The sequence below is a fragment of the Haemaphysalis longicornis genome, unplaced genomic scaffold (assembly GCF_048455015.1).
Source record: "Haemaphysalis longicornis isolate Haplotype H1 unplaced genomic scaffold, Haemaphysalis longicornis Haplotype H1 scaffold_1, whole genome shotgun sequence".
Lineage (NCBI taxonomy): Eukaryota > Metazoa > Arthropoda > Arachnida > Ixodida > Ixodidae > Haemaphysalis > Haemaphysalis longicornis.
The window spans coordinates 156420482-156439425 of record NW_027526203.1 but is presented as its reverse complement, the minus strand read 5'-3'; the positions used below and the strand labels follow the sequence as shown (position 1 = coordinate 156439425).

Below are 18944 nucleotides of genomic sequence, written 5' to 3'. Positions count from 1 at the left end.
GTGCGTGATCAAGATGGTGGGACTTTTGCAATACCTTCGCATCTCACCCGCGCTGCCCAAAATACACTCCTTCTTCAACAATCAATAAGCGCTCAATGTCTCCTCACTACAGTTACACCTCAAATAACACAGCTAATTGCGAACATGTGTTACATAGCGGGAATAGCTACTTGAGCTACATAGCTACTTGAGCTATTCCTCTTATTGATAGTGTATGCTTAAATACTTTCAGCGGCACTTATCGAAAACCATCTTTTGGGGGGTGTTTTTCTTCAGAAATGAAATAAACCTCAGTAGTCACAGTATAGTTAATATATCTAGTAAAAGGTTTAAGCAGTACACATGTGCCATCGCCCCCCCCATCCCCCTGCCATAACCACTTCAATAAGATTCCTCACAATCACGCATGAGAAATAATTTGTTCCGAGCTGCACCGCTTCGCTTCGAATCGAGCCGCCCGATTTCGCACGTCGCCTGCCATGACTAGACGTTTGGGGCCAGTTTCCTTAGATTCATCGATAAACTCTGGACTACGGCTTTAGGCAGCAGAAATTGCCAAGCCCAAACATGGCAAATCATTTGTGTCCAATGTGTCCGAGCTTGGCAATACCTCCACCGCCATTATTGGCTCGTGTTTGGGAAAAGTGACGAGCCAACAATTGGCCAAGCCTTTGAAGGCCAATACTGGACAATTCTGGGCAAAGCATGTTATCATAATAATGCCTATACCTGAAAGCCATGCTATTTTCATGCACATTTTTGGCTTTCTATCATTAAGGCCAATGCTATTCTATGAGGTATGTTGCGACCTGATTTTTGTTTTATACAAGCCACTATACAGAAGATTATTTAAAGCAAGCATTAAAATTTAATGCACACAATAAATAATTTTCCGTGCAATGGCATGTATAAAGCAAAAATCACACCGTAAGCAATTTGCGAACAGGCACTGACCAAAGTGATAACGGCATGCCTAAACAAGTTTCTGAACAATAGTCCCAATGTTTTGAAATTAAGGCGTTTTTATAGTTTCTACTGGAAGACTCGGAAAACATTTGTACACCAAGTCAACAAAGATTTCACAGAATTAGGTTATGACTTGAATTAGTTGCATCAGACAAAATTTAATTTTAAGGCGGCTACACCAAATAGCTTAATAGAAATGAATTTCAAAGGATACAATTCACTGGCTAAGATTATTCCACGTGACAATTGCTTGGAGTGTCGATGTACATATTTATAGCAATTGCATAACGGCACTGGGCACAATAAACGAATTCTCACGGAAAAAAATACGTGACGTTCCTAAACGAAGCACCACAACACGCCAGCTTTTTTAAAATTATGCACACGTATTTATTTACCACAAGACATCTGGCTAATAATTGCAAGAATACAAACTAATGTTCTTCACCAAAAACTTCAACATGACAGCGGAACACATAAGTAGTGGACACAAAAACGACTCATAAAGCGCCAATCAATTCCTGCTGTTTCGTAGCTTCAGATGCTTACAAAACGGTAAAATTCGGGTAGATATATATGTAAAGAATAACTTTTATTGCACTAATGCACCGATCAGCCTCGAAGAAATGCGTCGTTCAACAGCAGTATTCTTTAAATTTCCAGCTTGTGAGAGATCTTCCCTTTTCTGCATCCGCCTCTTCGCCACGGGAAGCACCCTTACGTGGTAGCGCCTGTAACGCGCAAAAAATATTCACTACAGTGTTAAACACAAGCTGAATACTAACTACCTTAGTACCTAGCACCCTCCTTAACACATGCGCCTGTGAAAATATTCAACACAAACTTCCAGCTTGTCAACACTCGCTCTCAAACGAAACGTACTGCAAATATGAAATTTACTTTTCAGGGTCACGTTTTAGGACAGCAGCACTTGGTTCATACTGGAAAAAACACAACTGCATTTAACTGAATTTCACGCTAAGGTGAAAATGAGGCTGGTAGGTTTAAAAGCACCAGTTTAGGAGAGATTTCGTGGACGTTTGTTGAGGTTGAGGGTAAATTATTCCTGTTATGCGAAAACTCACAACGCACCCTTTCCCCTTCATTCAGTTTTATGGGAAAAGTGGCCTTGGCTGAAGCCACTTCCTCCTTTTTTAGGCGATTTTACTGCAGAAAATACTGGGTAACATTTCCGATCATGTATTACCATTCTTAAACGTCAACCCTGAGAAGTACCTCATTGTCTTTTCCATCGATAAATCATTATATTAATCGCTTTCGCATGATAGGTTGGTGGTATATCCCCAGAACAACCTTCCAGAACACAACAGGAGTAAAAATGTCTGCCTTGCTGAATATGATAAGCTTTTACCTGAGTTCGAGATTTGTTACTTGGGAGGATGATGTTTACTTGCATAGGTATGGACTTTTTCTAGATCCTTTTAATTTCTTCTTTTTACTTCAGGTGATCTTTGAAGGCAAGGTTGCCACTGGGGTCGAATTTTACCGCAACAACACAAAGAACGTCGCCAAAGCCCGCATCGAAGTGATCCTCTCGAGCGGTTCCATCGGTTCGGCACAGCTCCTCCTGCTGTCCGGCGTGGGACCTAGGGACGAATTGGAAAAACTGCATGTACAATTCTTCTTATCTCATGCTTTGGTCTGAGAACACTTAACTGCAGCAGTGTGGGAGGGCAGAGAGAAATGACTTCAAAGTTTTGCAAAACTTAGGATATCTCGTCATAGCCGGGATCTTTTCATGCACATCCCACAGTTATCCCCCATCCACAATACAAAGCTGAAATGCTGTAAAAGATTGATCGTTGTAAGCTGTTGACGGCCAGATATGCGAGTTCTAGTTTCTTTATATGTGAGTAGACAAACACCAGCCATTAGAATTTGAGCCAAGACACTTAGTGAATATTTTGGTAATCGGAACTGTAGAAATTTGTGTAGTGTAGCGACTGGTTTTGTCATGCCCTCTACGGTAGGTAGTATGTTCGGTCGGGCGATGAAGTACTCGAGAGCTCTTGAGGTTCTGGGGATAACTTGTTTAATCTACTGACGATTCCATTCACGTACATATCAATCAAACGAATTAAAGTATTACATAAAAACGGAAAAATATTCAAATGCAATTGGCAAAACATATCTGACTCCCCAACGGCCTCCCGGTGTCTGCCCTCGTTCATTCGACTGACCTTCCTCCCTAGCGTCCTAGCTTCTCCACAGAACACCAAATACTTTAGTTTTATTACGCAGAAAGCCCGCCATCACGGGTGTGTCACAACAGAGTGAGGAGGGCCTACTGACTAACGCACACTAGGCCGCTGATTGGCCGCATCAAGAACAACCAATCGTAGGTTTGTACGCAAATAATCACTCGCTTCACACTCTCGCTGTAAGTCGGAACTCCAAAGTATTGACCAAGACACAAGAAATACATAGGTAAAAACGAATCAACCACAAGCTAACTTTGAAAGCTGAGCATCGACCCCCGGGCGGCCGTCTAAAGCATTGTTCATACGGCGCACGCCTACGGAAATTCCTTTCCTCGTCAACACTTGCGCGCCTTACATAGCCTGGTCATCTACCCATTGACGCATTCCAGACACAACGGCGCACACCCCAACCCGTAGCTGGTTTCATTTTCGGGCAAACAGCGAAAACGCCCTTGTGTTCGAGATTTCGGTCACGTTAAAGATCCCCAGGCGGTCGAAATTAATCCGGAGCCCTCCACTACGGCGCATCTCATCGCCTGCGTTAGGTAAGCGCGTTCAACCCTACCATTAATCATTAGATTAACCTTCGCTCTGTAGCTTCCGGCAGCACATTTCTAGACAAATTACCGCTCTTCAACAACTACAACCATTCGTAGTGTGTGGCCCCTGGAATGGCCTTCCAGATATGCTAGCTCGAACTAAGGAAAGCAGGCGTGCCTCGCTCGCACGCAGTAACGCGGTAGATACCCTTCGCAACTAAAGACGCATTCCGGCGGTTTCATAGCAGTGGTCGCCCTTAACCCCTGCTGTGTCGGCCGCCGGTCCTCGTGCTTGTACTGGCTCGGGAAACACAAATACCCTTTGACTACTCACAAATGACCTCCTCATCTGCCCGCAGGGCTCCGAAAAAGGACGTTGACGGCATTCCACTGTCTGGTCACATCATTATCGGCTAGCCGAGCATATCCTCCTGTTTCGCGCATAATACGCGAATCCTAGAATTTGCAAAAAACGATGATGGAGTGGAAAGTTTCCGCGGCGGCCTCTGCCCCCTTGTGTACGATGCACCAGCCCAACATGAAAAGAAAAGAGCCACACAGGCTGAAAAACAATGAAAACTGAGCGGCTGACGGTCTTCATTAACTCAGGTGCTGGACTTTGAGAGCTTGTCTTCCGTCCATGTAGCTTTCAAGCAGTCGCACTAGCGTACGGGCGTCATGTCTAGCCTTGTGTGCCACCAAGGGTCAAGTTTTCCGCAAAGATTGTTATTAACATGCCTTTCTCCTTAACTGGGAAAATAATAAATTCAACAGGGCGTCACCAGAATAGGTACATAATGCTTTCAACAGTGCCCAATCCTTCTAATAGTTGTTTGTGCATGTGCAAGGGCAGCTTTATTGCATGTCCAATTTAGTTAGAGTAGCGACGACCAACCACGCTCCCCACAGCAGTCAGAGGAAATCATATTAACTCGGTCAGAAATATTTGCACTTACATGCGTACACTGCAGGGCTCCATAGGATAGCTTTATGGGATGTTATGAAGTACACAAGAAGACAGAAAAATTTGTATCATTGTTTGCGCATCAATCAAACACAGGCCTCTGGTAGATACATCGAGAGATATGGGTTAGGCTGTGAAGAAAAGAGCATTTTCCGAGGCGCATTCACGAGTAGTCAGGCCATCTATGCCCGGATATTGAAGATAGCGAAAAATAGGTTTGCTATTCCGTGCGGAAAGATTTGGTGGTTTATGAAACGCCAAGAAAAGCGGCTTCCCAGAGATGACGTGACTCTTTCAGTGCACGTGCGCGCGCGCCACACCTACGCACGGTACGTACGCACGCGAGTAATGGGCGACGCTCGCTCGGTACCCCCGCTTGTTTTGAAGATCATTGTCTTTCTTGGGGCAATAAAACCCAAAAATGTTCTGTCTCTCTGTCTGTCTGTGCGTGCGTCCGTCCATTGATTCCGCCTTTCGAACAAAAGTTAAAACAATTCGCCAGAAAGTTCATCTAGGCAGTATGTTTCCAAAATTTAAACCTGGAAGAATATTTTATACCTGTCCAGACTGTTCAGAAAAAGAAAATATTCGCCATATTTCGGCAAAACATCAGTACAAAACTGGTACTAGGGAGTGTTATTTTAAGTGAAAATAGATGTGCGCATAGTATTTGCGGTAGCAAATAAAAAGGTATTCGTTGAATGACATATTTTGACCCGAAAACACTGAAAGAGCTGGCAGGTGAGCCTACACCACCTGGCGGCAGTACACTCAGGAAAGGTTCTAAAAGATGGCGCTGAAGCAGTGGAAAGTGCGGAAATTGAATTGACGAGCAAACCTCCGACATGTTTACTGTGGGAGGAGTGAGACGAGAGGGGAAGAGCATGAGAAGGTTGCGGAGGAGAAAAGAAAGGCAGTTGCACGGTAGGGGCGGCAGAAGACTCCCGGCTTTCGACGATATTTGCCGCAAGGTGAGCAGATATGCGGCCAAATGACTTCCTTCGCATTTTGCTTGCTGGTTTCCTTATTCAGAGCGGGAGTGGCCGAGGTTCATGTATGCACTCGGCAGCGTTCCGAATTAATCGGAAGTAGCTATTATTTTCGCGGAGAATTCTGCGGGGCGAAAGATTTATATCATTTATTGATACGCGTACCTGTACGCCTAGCCATAGGTGTTGGTGGGAAAGATGATCACTATCGTTAAGCAAACCACGTTTTCTTGACGGCGCTTGCAGCAACATTCTAAAAATCAGAAATCACAAGTCTTAAGGAAAAGTTTCCTGATGAGTCCCTTAGGCTGCTACGCACCATCGTCGTCATCATGGCCTACGCTCATGAGGTAGGGCATAACGTAGCAGGTACGGGCTAATGTACTCCTTACTCCACTGGACTTTCTCCACTGGACTCCTTTCTCCACTGGACTTTCTCCACTGGACTTCTTACTCCTTACTCCACTGGAAACACCCCAGCCTAAACTTTGCTCCAAACGCACCTCAGCGGCCATCCGTTAAAAGGGAAGCTGTATGACTTGCACGTACAAAACGCCCCGTTCCTTCAAAATATGACCTTCATGCTTAGCCACGTTCAAGCGAGCGCCTCGTATGGAGTGAAAGCGTGTTATCGTTCGTTCCTTCTAAAGGGCGGGGGATAGAGCGAAAGATGAAGGTCATAGAGAAAGACAGACTTATAAGAGAGATCCCAGCGTCCGAGCTGATTGCAGCGCACCAAACGACTGGTGGAACCTCCAACTTTCGGTTTCGGTTATGCCAGGGGGAAGTTTGAATGTTTGGAATATACGGCTCGCGGCGACAGGTATCGGCACTGTATTTCGATCTTTCGATGCTGTTATACATTTGTTGGAGAGTTTACCTTAATATATCGTCATTAGCTGGGGATGGCATGCTTTTAAAGGGCCCCTGAGATGGGGTTTTTGGGGGGGTCGATGGTATCGGAGCGCAACGGCTATTTCTTGAACTAATCGTGACGTGTTAGTGCGCTCTTGATTTAATCAATTTTTTACGAGCGTAAAAACATCAGAAAGCTACAAAAAACATCTTTTGTGTGTGTGTGCGTTTACACAGTCGCACATATTTGTTTTATACCGGAGTGCAAAGCACTAACACACAGGGCCAAACCGGGCTTGACGCTCCTCCGTTCTCGGCGGAAGGATACAGTGAGCGCAGGAGCAACGACGCTTGCAGTGCAGCGTGATCGCTCAGCGCTCCGTGTCTGGTGTAAGAGTATCATCAGTTTTCTTTGCATTTGCTTTCTTGAACGCTGGACCCGAAAGGACTCTTTGCACCATCTGTGTTTCGAGCGTAGCCTCGACGTTGTTTCAGTTATGAGGTGGTAACGAACGGCGCGCCAAGGGAGCGCCGCGCCGACGACGAAGGCGGAGCTCAAGCACGCAGCGCTTGGACGACGCCGGGCACTGCTCGTGATCACGAGGCCCACGCTCAAGTGCGCTCACGCGGGCTGAATAAATCAGTTCAAGCCCAAACGCTGTCGCAGCTGATTCTCTGCGGCGGTCGCGACAAGGGGAAGAGCATGCGCATCCCGTAACGACAACTCCTGCCAAAGAGTTTCATTTCATTGCTTCCCATCAAGTCATGATCGCAGGAAAGTGTGGTTGGCTGCACCGGCCTTCTGAATGAACCTGTTGCCTAGTGTCCTTAGCGCGCTTTACCGTTTACCGTGTTAAATTAAGCAAGAGTAGCCGTTTGTCGCTGAAAACGAAAGGATTGCACTCTGCGGTTTCTGCATTCCGGCTTACCGGCTCTGCCAAGTAGCGACATCTGGCGAATTTGTCTCAAAGCAAATGACATAAAAGTTTGTTGCCCAGAACTGTTCGCTTACACTTGAAATAGCTTGAATCTTGGACGTTGTAGATTGAACTCTCACAATACAATAATTTTCTTTTTAAAGAGCCGTATACTTCTGCTGTAGAGCTTGAAAAATAGAAAACATGACATTGACGCCGCCATCTAGTGGGAACAATTAGGACCAAGTATTGTATTAACCAGAATTCACTCCTTCGCGAAATATTTCGATATAAAATGAGTAAGATATATTGTAATGATTCCGCAGTTACCTATATTACCTTGCCCAACACGATTTTAAAAGCATAAAAAAGCTATGCTAGTTCATAAAGGCATCTGAACTATTGGAAGCGTGGGAGGCTGGAGTAGGGGCGGAGATTTTGCTCGCTCATTCTGAAAAAAATTGTCATTTATCGTGCTCCTGGTCATCATTTAGCAAGAATGTAGCAAACAACAGCAACTAAGATTGCTTGCATGAAGTGCCGAGCGCAGCGCATTTGCTGTGCCGTAAAGTTCCGGAAGAACGCCCACCCAAATTTAAGTACAGTGATATCAAGTGAAAAATACGAGATGGGCGAACTTTCGGGTCAGGTGCGAAAAACTACGAAAAGCTGGCCGCACCGCCAACCAAAACTGCGGAGATGTCAAGAAAAAATTCGAGACGGGCGAACTTCCGGGTTAAGCGCGGAAAGGACGAATAAGTGACCGCATCGACACATGAAGAGATGATTCGGGTTTGTTTTGTCCACTCCTCGGCGCTAAAGCCATTGATTTTACGGGGTGGGCGCGTCTTTCAGTAAATTGAATATTTCACCCGTAAAAGGAGGTGGGCGATGTTTCGGGGGAGGGCGTTCTCTGGAAACTTTTTGGTAATCTAATCGAGACGCGAGCGTACATTTCGCAGGCGCAGGGAGCTCGCTGATACAGTCGCTAGAAATTCTAACCGCTGTATCGTTATGTAGCGACGGTAAAAATAAGTTACCGTTCACGGAAACTCTCGCGCATGCAAGGTGGACTTCCGCAATCACCAGTACCTCCTGCTCAAAGTCCGTAAGGACTGAAAAGGTAGCTTTAAAAAAAAAAGGGCGTCGTCGTCTCATGTGCGACCCACTCTCTGAAGTAACCATGGTAACGACGACGCTGTAAACCAACGACCGCCGCCGTCAAAAATCGCGGACATTACGGCGGCCAACCATGAAATGAGTGGTTCGCCTCGGACGAGGTCGGCTATGTCGTCATCGCAAGCCGCCGAGCCAACAAATAGTTCTGTCACGTCGGGGTAATAACTTTTGTTAGCGTGAGCGAATATGCTTACTATTTTTGCACTTGTTTCTACAAGAACTATAGAGTAGTTTTCTGACACAAACAAAAACACTTTGAAATCCATCTCAGGGCCCCTTTAAGGGCGGAAAAGTCATTCCTTAAAATATTACGTCAAACTTTCCAGCACCGTTATGGCTACGGAATTCCTTTGTGTGTAGAGCATATTGTTGAGCCTCATAAAATACACCTCATAACTGAATATACTACATTTATTGCACGGCGCAAAATGTAACAAAGTTTAATGTGATGCTATAGGTTGAGGGTTCCAAGTATATCAACAGTGACAAACGTATACCGGAAGGTTGATTGACTGTAGGGTTTAACGCGCCGACGCAACGCAGGCGATGAGGCTCGCCGTAGTGGAGGGCTCCGGATTAATTTTGAACACGTGATCTTTAACGTGCGCCGAAATCTCGTACACACGGGCATTTTTTCTTTTTCACCTGCATCAAAAAAGCGGCCCTGCGGCCGGGAATCGAACTCGCGTCCGTACACCGAAATGCAACTTGGCGACATAGTTGAAGTGCTAAATAAAATGGACGGACACAAGAAAGATGACCGCACAGGCAGCGCCAAAAGAAAGAGGGCGGATTTGGAAGTGCACACCAAAAAACTTCAAGTTGTACTGTATGCACACAAGGTTCACAGAACCTAAAAAAGGCTGCCAATCAGCATGGTGTTCCTCTTCTTTTTTCGGCGCAAAACAAGCTTGCCCAGCTTTTCCCACGCACAACCAAAATTGCAAGAAAAGAAGACAGGGTGCTCAAAGAAGCATGCCACTCCTTAAGTGCAGTGCGTAAAAGGAGACGTGTACGACATTCCGTTGAAATACAGTAGGTCGTATATAGAGCGCACTGGCCGCTGCCTCATTGACCGATTAAGGGAGCATGCGCAAAATTTAAGGGAAGTTGATGGGGCCCATCTTTCTGTCAACTGGAAAAAATGCATGGAGTGTAAGCCGATGTTTCGCCAGGCCAAAATTCTAGGCAGAAAATGGGACCCAACAGCCCGTGAAGTTTTGGATACTGGTTACAATGAGAAAAAAGGAGCTGATTGTGTCAGTGACAAGCCCATTTCTCTTTACTGCTGTGAAATGAGATCGCTTGAACCCGCCCGCCCGTAGCCTGTTTGGTGGCCTTCCGAAGCCCTGCTCACAGCTCATCGGTGCATCCTCCTCATTTTTTTCCTAATATATATTGCTGCACCTAATTGCACTCAACCTGTTGGTGGTTAGCGCCTGTCCTGTCATCTTTCTTGTGTGCGTCTATCTTATTAGCGCTTCAACCATCTCAAAATGTTCCTACCAACTCGCCCAGCGGCAAGTTCCTAAATAAAGGAAATTAATTCAATGCAGAATAAAGAAAGAGCACATGTTTTCTGGCAGAAAGAAGTCCACGAAATTAAGGTAACACAACCGCAAAACGAATTGTCCACGGTAAACGAAAAGACAAGAACAAAAGAAACACTCATTTGCAGTCGAAGTCACATACAAAAATCAAACATAACAAGATGCAGGTAAGTGCTAAGGTTTGTGACAACAATGTTTTCACGTTAATTTTGTTTGCTGTGGAAGTTTCACCAGTCGACATGCCAATGAACGTTGAAGGAAAACAACAAGAAGGCTTTATTAGAAGCAGCATTGTGTAATTTATGCCTCAGTAGTGCTAATTGTTTGAACAGCTATTACTTTCGTGCGGACAGGTAAAGCAGAACCATTACAAAATAATGAAGCTCTTATTGGCCTCTGACAAGGCTGCACTTTCTGAAGTAGCCGGATTCACTTCCCAAAATGCTGTCATCCCAATAAAGGCGAAGGGTCAGGTCGTTAGATTCCCATGCACCAACTTAACCGGAAGGTGCAATGCGGCGATAACGCCAACAACCTCCGAAATGAATGATGGTGGCTTGTCCTTGCGTTTATTGGAGTCTTGCGATGGTCATTCGGTAGCTGGCGACTTGATCTCAGAGTCACTCGATTGTCACCCTGAGTTTTTCGAAGAACATTTTGCCCCAGATCTGCACAGAACTGAAATGGAAGAAATAGTAGACACGATAAATTAGATTTGTTATAAGCATCCAAAATCACACGTTTCCAATCCATCTAAAACATTGCTCTGTGTGGTTCCTTTATTGTCTAACCCGTCAAGGATTGCCGCACAGTGGAGATCGCTACAATATTCTATCAATGCAGATATGCATTTCTTTTGCGTCTGTGGCTCTCCGGCTGAGTGGATCGCGCAGCCCACGTATAAAGTTTATACGGCGTGTGCGGGCGCTCTTCATGCTCAAGACATCCCAATGCAGTTACTTCGCTGTGTTCGCTAGCACGGCTTGCAATGGCTTGCAGCATCTCGCACCGCGGACCTGGCTACATAAGCGACCGCAGCGTGCGGCGTCTTCCACGGCTCGTGTTTATAGAGAGTTTTAGCATAGCGTGCTCCGTCCGCTAACGCTACGGCGGCGGGTAGCGGGGCGCGACTGGGGAGAGCAAATTCGTCACGGTGGGGTGGATTAGTTCCGCGCGGCCTGCCTTCGCCATGCCCGCTCTTTCCCTCCGCTGAGGGGCAACCTCCTCGCACTCCCCGCGCGCGCATGCGCAGTCCGGTCCCGCTACCCGCTAACCTTAGCGTGGCGTACGGGAGCCGCTATGCTAAAACTCTCTTATTTCACCTTAACGCAAACTAATAGCGCATGTTCTCAAAGAGCTGAAATGAAATTGAAGGAATAAGTAGACTTAAAAATTTTTTCGTAACTTGGTATATGTTCAGCCACAGAGGAAAACACACATTAATACCGCCAGACACATCCGTGTTACGAAAAACAAAAACTTGCAGGTGACATCTAAGTTTCGGTCTTAAGATGTACGACGAGATAGCGTTACTATCAGGGAGCGTCTCCGACGAAATTGCTGCATTTATGATGTATGGTTCACAGAACTGCAGGTAAGCGAAGAGAGAAAGACTAGCAGAAGAGGTGTTTAATCGCCGTGGCACACGAGAGGCAGAGACCCTCTGTGCTTCTATGACTTAAGATGTGAGCGTAAAAGGTTGCGGCTGCGGGCTGTTGGTCAGTTTGAGCGTGAAAGTACGTGCATGAAAGTTAGTGTTTCAGTGTTTATTGCCTAAGGTCAATGCTGGATGTCATTTTTGCTTTTCTGCTAAGAGAGAGTGAGTGAATTGGGGTTTACGAACAGAGGGTAAACAGAAATCAGATGACTTAAGGGTGGAACCTGAAATCTAGGGCCCCAGATTCAGCAGCTGCTTTCCTTGCCCTCTTAATTAGCTAGTGATTATCTTGAGATAATGTGCTCGTCAAAGCCCCCTCCCATATCTCTATCGGTGTATAATATGTAATGTTTTAATTGCTATTCCCTGATTGTACCCTTGAACATGGCTAGGTTACGTAGAAGAGAGTGAATATATGATAATCTATGATGTTTCCAAAGGACCCGCCGTGGTGGCTCAATGGCTAAGGCGTTGCGCTGCTGAGCACGAGGTCGCGGGTTCGATTCCCGGCCGCGGCGGCCGCTTTTCTGATGGAGGCGAAAAGCAAAAACGCCCGTGTGTACGAGATTTCGGCGCACGTTAAAGATCCCCAGGTGGTCTAAATTAATCCGGAGCCCTCCACTACGGCGCGCCTCATCGCCTGTGTTGCGTCGGCGCGTTAAACCCCACAATTAATCGATGTTCCCAAAGGCCATCCTCACCCACATGAATTTGCAGATATTACTGTTAATTTATTCTGCGCAGAGTGTATGATTTTTTTGGCATTTAGAGCCCCTGGTAGCACGGGGAAAGTTCGTGTGCCTCGGCGTGGGGGGGAGGAGACGTTCTTAACTTTTTGCGGGGATAGGAGTGCGGCGTTCTTGGACACAACGTGCATGGCCCGTGAGTTCGCGTTCCTTTTGGTCGGGGCCTCGCACTTTTCCAGACCCTTGTGTTCGGATGTCCAGGTGACGTTGTTTTGTGGATGGAAGTATCTTACCGGTGCGTTTAGGCATTCTTCCTGACGCTAAGAGTCTAAGACCCTTTTGAGAGTCTCTAATGTTGTTTAGGCTTCCATTCAATACATCCGCTGGTCGGTTTTCAAACAGGATGGCTCCAACTTGATGCCTCCTTCTTTCGTACGTTCCCGAGTGAGTTACTGTGTTCTCATGATACTGGAACTTTCCTTGAATGAAGGTTATCCTGCCATATCGCATATCCTTGTTGTAGGTTCGGATCCCCGTTTTTGGTAGAGTTTTCACGTGGAGTCGCTGTATCGGTGACATGTCCGTGATGGCGTGTGATGGATTGTTTTCCGGTGGAGGGGTGTCTGTCTTTCATACGATGACCCACCCCCATTTTGTTTCCTGCCAGGATATCTGTTTCTCTGATTTCTTCCAAAGCGTTTTAAAGACGCAATTGGAGGACCTATTCATCGTCATCATCATCAACAACCAAGCTAGGCCCACTACAGGACGGGGGCTCTCCCACTGATCTTCCCCCCGCCCACGTGCTGCGCTTCCCGAGTCCATTATTTGCCTCCAGATATTTTATTTGCTCCGTCCATAGAGGTAAAGGCCTACCCCTTCTCGACCCGTCTGTGGTCTACGTCCTTCACACTTTCTTTAGAAGGAGGGACCAAAACAGCGATGTTGTAGCGTATGAGGGTAATGGAGAGCTCTTCGTAGAGCCGGAGGAGAGAGTTAACAGAGTAACTGCCGGAGTTGCTGGAGAACATACGGAATATCCGGGTGGTTGATACAAGCTTCTTCTTTGGATGGCGAATAGGAGATCACCAGGTGAGAGACCTGTCAAATGTCACCCCGAAGAAACCTATAGTTTCGAACCTATGGAATGGCATTGCCTCGTGAGCCCGTAGCGCGTGAAGTCCCGCTTCGTAAAATCCAGCGCCGCGCATTTTCTTTACTAGGTTTCCAGGCCTCGTGCTGCCAGGATCGGTGTAATGGAGCCGATTGCTCACTGCAGTTCCGACCGCAGCAGCACATGCCTAGTACGGTCAGAACTTCAATGTAGATGTCGTCCTCGTACACGGGAATTTCAACCGACTGCGACAATCATTCCTCCAGGGCCTATAATGGAGATGCTGAACAGCGCTTATCAGAAACCGAAAGCCGCCGCTCCCGAGCATGCAGCCACCGTCGTTGCCGTCTTAAATTCCACGTCGCTGAGTAGCTCGAATCCTGCCAGGTTGAAGAGCAACATGGCCGGTTGGAACACCAGCGTGAGAACAATTTTTCTTCAGCTTGAAAGGCTTTCCGAGCGACAGTTTTACCGGTGTACAGGGTCGTAAACTCTTGGGGCGAACACGGCGCAGCGTGGCCGTGCTCCGCGGAGCGCCAGTGCACAAGCCGCGGCCGCGCATCGAAGCTAAGCTGCGCAGGCGCACAGGGGCTTGGGAACGACGCTTCGTGTCGTCTGCTAAGCGCGGGAGCGGGCCGTGCTTGCTTTGCATGGAAGCACGCTTTCGGCATGTTTGTAGCCTCTTAGCGCACCGCGACCGCGTTCCGGGAAAGGGGACTTCCCTCACTTCGGCGCGTTGTGTACTTTCGTCGTACGACTACTGATCGCTACCTATTTTCAGTGCCATGATCCCAGTTGAATTCCTGTTTTGTTGCAAACATTTCAGGACAGGTTTGTTTCTGTTTATAGGGTTTTACTCTGCAAAAAACGACTCTGGCTATGAAGACGCTGTAGAGGATAGCTCCGGATAACCACCCGATGCTCTTTAACGTGCACTGATACCGCACAGCAAACGTGCGTTCTTGCATTTCGCCTCTACTGAAACGCGGTGCCTGCTACCGGGATCAAACATGGGTCTCCAGGCTCAGTATAGCTAAGCATCCAAACCATTAAGCCACCGCAGCGGGGCACTCTCAGGACTTCACTGCACTCTGGAAGTAAAGAGAGTCACCTACAAAAGTTATATTTTCTACGTGTGCTCTCTAAGCAGTTCGCCATATTCCAGAATACGGTGTCTTGCTCACTTTCTTATGGTCGGGGTGTTCGCATGTTTAGTCTAGCTCGAAGGCGCTCGCGAATTGCTGGATTCGGCTTCGAATGTGATCAACGAACTCATAAAAATTCACAACAAATGTCATAAATATAAAAAAATGACAATATGGTCAGCCCACAATGCCAGTGTTTGTTTATATGTAAGGCATTCCTTCCATTATTAAACACATCGAAATCATAGTAAACATATTGGTGATTTTTCTGTTCGTGGCGTTCAGCTAGGCCTTGTGTTTAGGTATGTTAAAGAGAAGAATGCAGAAGTAATGGGCCTCAAGAACGGAGAAGCTGTTCCACAATTCTGGGGCATTGAACTGGTGATCACAGCTTACTTACTCGCGTAGGCCAATTGCGAGAAAGTACTGGCCGGACAAGAAAGTAGGATACGCAGCAGGTGGCATCAAAGGGTAGATAGAGCCGCTGTATCCCAATAACTAGTCAGGTAAGTAGGGCAAACATTGATATATGCATTACAATGCATCAGACTAAAGTGGGACCAGTTCAGGACACTGCCGGAGTGTAGGATGATGGTGTTGGGTGCGTGAGACCCGGTTGCTGGGTGACTACTTGAACCGTCTTGATGATGCGCGATATTCATATAATATAAAAAAAGCCAACAGACATCAAGAATAAAGTGGCGGGATTGAAACCCAGCAGCTGCGGCCGAAATAACGTGGAGGTGAAATGCAGACACCCGCTTACTGCGTAATGCCAGTGCATATTAAATAAATCCTTGTGGTCGAAATTATACGCAGCCGTCCTCTACAGCGTCTCTCGTCGAACAAAACCGTGCCAGTCCAGAAATATTTGCCACAATACATGCATTCAACATGGATCGTGGCACTGGTAAGAGGAAGCGATCAGTTGTCGTACGCAGAAACTACGCAACGTGCCGCGGTGAGTGCAATGCGCTTTCCACCAACGGGGTCGCGGCGCGCTATGACACTACAAGCGTGCCAAGAGTTAAGTCCGTTCTACATGGTGCGTTTTTCGTCTGCGAATTCGGTGGAACGAACATTCGCACTTGCGAAGTTCGCAGTGCCTGGAAATGTCGTCTATATGGTCTGCGAACGTCGCGATTTTCGCATTTCAGAGGCACGTTGTTTGCGGACCGGCCGAGAGCAAATCTTGTTGTGATTTAAAAAAAAAAGGTTTAATTTAGTTTCTGGGCACGTTTCTTTAGACTACATTGCAGTAAATATGAGTTTATTTGCGGTTTCGTACAACAATCGCCAACTATTTAGCAATATACGCACCATAGCAGAAAAGACAAACGCAGCAAGCCACCCTGGTTTCGCCTCGGTTAACCCCGGACTGTTCTTCTTGGGTTCTTCTGCACTTCGTTTCTGCTGTGATGTCCGCCACTTGCACGGACACCGATTAAGCATTCATTAAAAGTGGCGCGCGACGTCTTGTCGTGAACGCGCGTGCGTTTGTTTTGGCATCTCTGGTTGCTAAGCGTGTAACCAGAGATGCCGTGCCGTTCACCTAACTGTGTTTTTATTGGCCGCAGGTCCGGCCCCTCTACGCCGCACGACCCGCACGAGCGGCGTTGGCGGGGGATGCTTGACCGTAATAAACATTTGGCACTTTACGCAGCAACGAAAAAGGGTCGTTTTGCCGCACGAGCGGCGCCGCATCAGCGAATTCGCAGGGAAAATCACACCATGTATAACGGGCTTTAGGCGTGCTTCACAGCAAAACGAGCACGGCGTGCTCCCGCACGCCCTGCCTGCGCCCGGACGACACGAAGCCCCGCCTCTAAGCCTATGTGCGCCTGCACCGCTTAGCTTCGATGCGCGCCCGCAGCTTGTGCTCTGGCGCTCTGCGGAGCACGGCCACGGTGCGCCGTGTTCGCACCAAGAGTGGACGACCCTGTACATCACGCCTAACTATGCGCCCATAACCGGTTGCCGGTTTATGCATGCACAGGCCAGGGGCGGCACGAAGGGCTGTGTGCGCTCACAGCTGGGCTGCATGCCGCTACCGATAACGTGCTCGTTGTGCTGGTAGAAGTCTCATTCTCAAAGCGCCCTGTTCGCTGTCGTCCGTTAAAGATTGGTTTGGGTCTAGGTTGGTGTGTGTACAGACAACAATAGGCCTACAACGGGGGAGAGAAACAGAGCGACATGATTGTTCGCTAGAGTAAAGCTCAAGGCCATCCAGGTTTTAACTCGCTATGGGGTGGACGCTTGTCGTTGGCTCTTTGGAAAAGCGGGAATTGAAGACGGCTCGGCCCGAACAGAATCGCAGATGGGCACGAGAACTACACAAAGACGCTGCCGCCGCCGTTGCCGCTTCAGGTTCCAGCTCATCGAGTAACTGAATCCCTCCCCGTTGAAGAGCAACTTGCCCGCTTGTAACACCGACGCGATCCAATATTACTTGTTAAGCGCAAAGAGCTTTCAAAGCGACATTTTAGACGGTAGGTTTCACTTCTAAACACGCGCACATAACCGGTTGCCGGTTTATGCGTACACGGGTTGGGAGTAGAGGGAGGGTGAGGGCGCTTAGGTGCAGCTATAGGTTTCATACCCTTTCCGATGACATGACTGAGGTGCAGGTGGGAAATTTAAACTCGGACGTCAATCGGCCAAATCTGACCTGTCCGGTGCCCTCAGTAGTCGAGCGCATTGCGTTGGTGTGTTACAAAAACGACGCGGGAAGGAAATAGACGGTTCTATGTTTGTGCACTAGAATAAAGCTCGGGTAATGTCAAATTTCATTCGGTTAATCGGCTGGAAAGTATGCTCAATCGCAAATTACAAACTTGTTTCATTTCATGCACACCGTGAACTGTGTCCAGCTTCGCAGGTAATCCTTGTTCACATAGTGGAAGGAAACTAGTTTTTTAGTTCAAACGCACAATTTTCACTCGCCTGTGTTAGGTATGAATGTTGGCGTAACTTCTATGTATTATATTTTTTCAGTGTAATGTGTTTCACGGCCTTTGGATCCATAATATTAATAATACCCAAACAAATGTACTTCCATACTAGGCTGAATACCGTGCAATAATGGCAGCGGTAGTGCTTAAAGTGATTTCATTTTTATTCGGGCCCTGCATTGCCGAAGTACTCGTTCACTGCAACTCGGAGAGTACAGGCATGGGCGTTGTAACAGACAGCATTTGCGTAAAGGCAGATTGCGCGAGTTCCTATTCTGAATCCCTTTTCATTTAGCCAAGACATTACGACACCGATTTGTGCAGATTCCTGCTGTCCAGGAACTACCCGTTGGTCGCGGCATTCAGGACCACCTGAACGTCATGGGGATTCAGGGCACCATGGCTGTGGATGCTGGCATCAACCTCTCTCGTGAAGACGTGTACTCTGACTACGAAAAGTGGCACAATGGTCAGTTCTCGTTCGGCTAAAGAAACCGTCATACAAACCTTCACCAGCGTATGAAGCTCTGAGCCTTATAAGTGATTTCGTCAGGCACATCACCGTAACAAAGGCCTATTGCAAACCGCAGCAAAAGCATAGCCGAAGACTTGCAGATTGAAAAAATGAGACACCTATGTTAAAGACGCAAACCATGACTTTCAGAGTGGCCTCTCTCGAAGGGATCCTTCCTACGTTGCACTTACTATTCGGCGGCAAAAAGGGCGACTGATTGCCCGGATTTGACGTCGTACTCAAATCAAAAGCGGGATGTAGATGTCACCCAGCGATCACGTAACAACTTCAACTTGGGCATCACGACGTTCGGTAAAGCTGAGCGGTTGGCCGAGGACCACGGTCATGTCACATCACATCATATCACTTTAGTTCTTTAAAGACCCCTCGATGGGGAGGGGGTATTAAAGAAGGGGTTGATTAACAAATCAAAATTCTTTTAATTGCCGCGAGTTTTTATTGTAACAGATGTGTAGACAGTTGGTCCAAACAGGTTGATGGTCCGGAAATAGCGACGACGCCGTGTGGAAGGACATTCCAGCCCTATGTACTCGGTATAAAGAAGGACATAGAAAAAGTGGTCGTTTAAATACGCGTTCGGGCAACTGAAAGTGGGTGAGTAGTGCGGTGAGATATGCGGGCTGATGGAATGATGTAAGGATGACGGAGCGAGCTCTGAAAAAATGTGTGAAAAGG

At 47.2% G+C, this 18944-nt stretch overlaps 1 protein-coding gene across 1 annotated transcript in view; it reads left to right on the top strand.

Annotated features, from left to right (window-relative positions):
* LOC144155341 (L-sorbose 1-dehydrogenase-like) overlaps positions 1-18944 on the top strand; it is an 85432-nt gene that overhangs the window by 4671 nt on the left and 61817 nt on the right. The window contains exons 3-4 of the mRNA XM_077686710.1: positions 2432-2599; positions 18059-18203. Of these exons, the coding sequence (XP_077542836.1) occupies positions 2432-2599; positions 18059-18203 (313 nt within the window). The remainder of the gene's footprint in view (positions 1-2431; positions 2600-18058; positions 18204-18944) is intronic.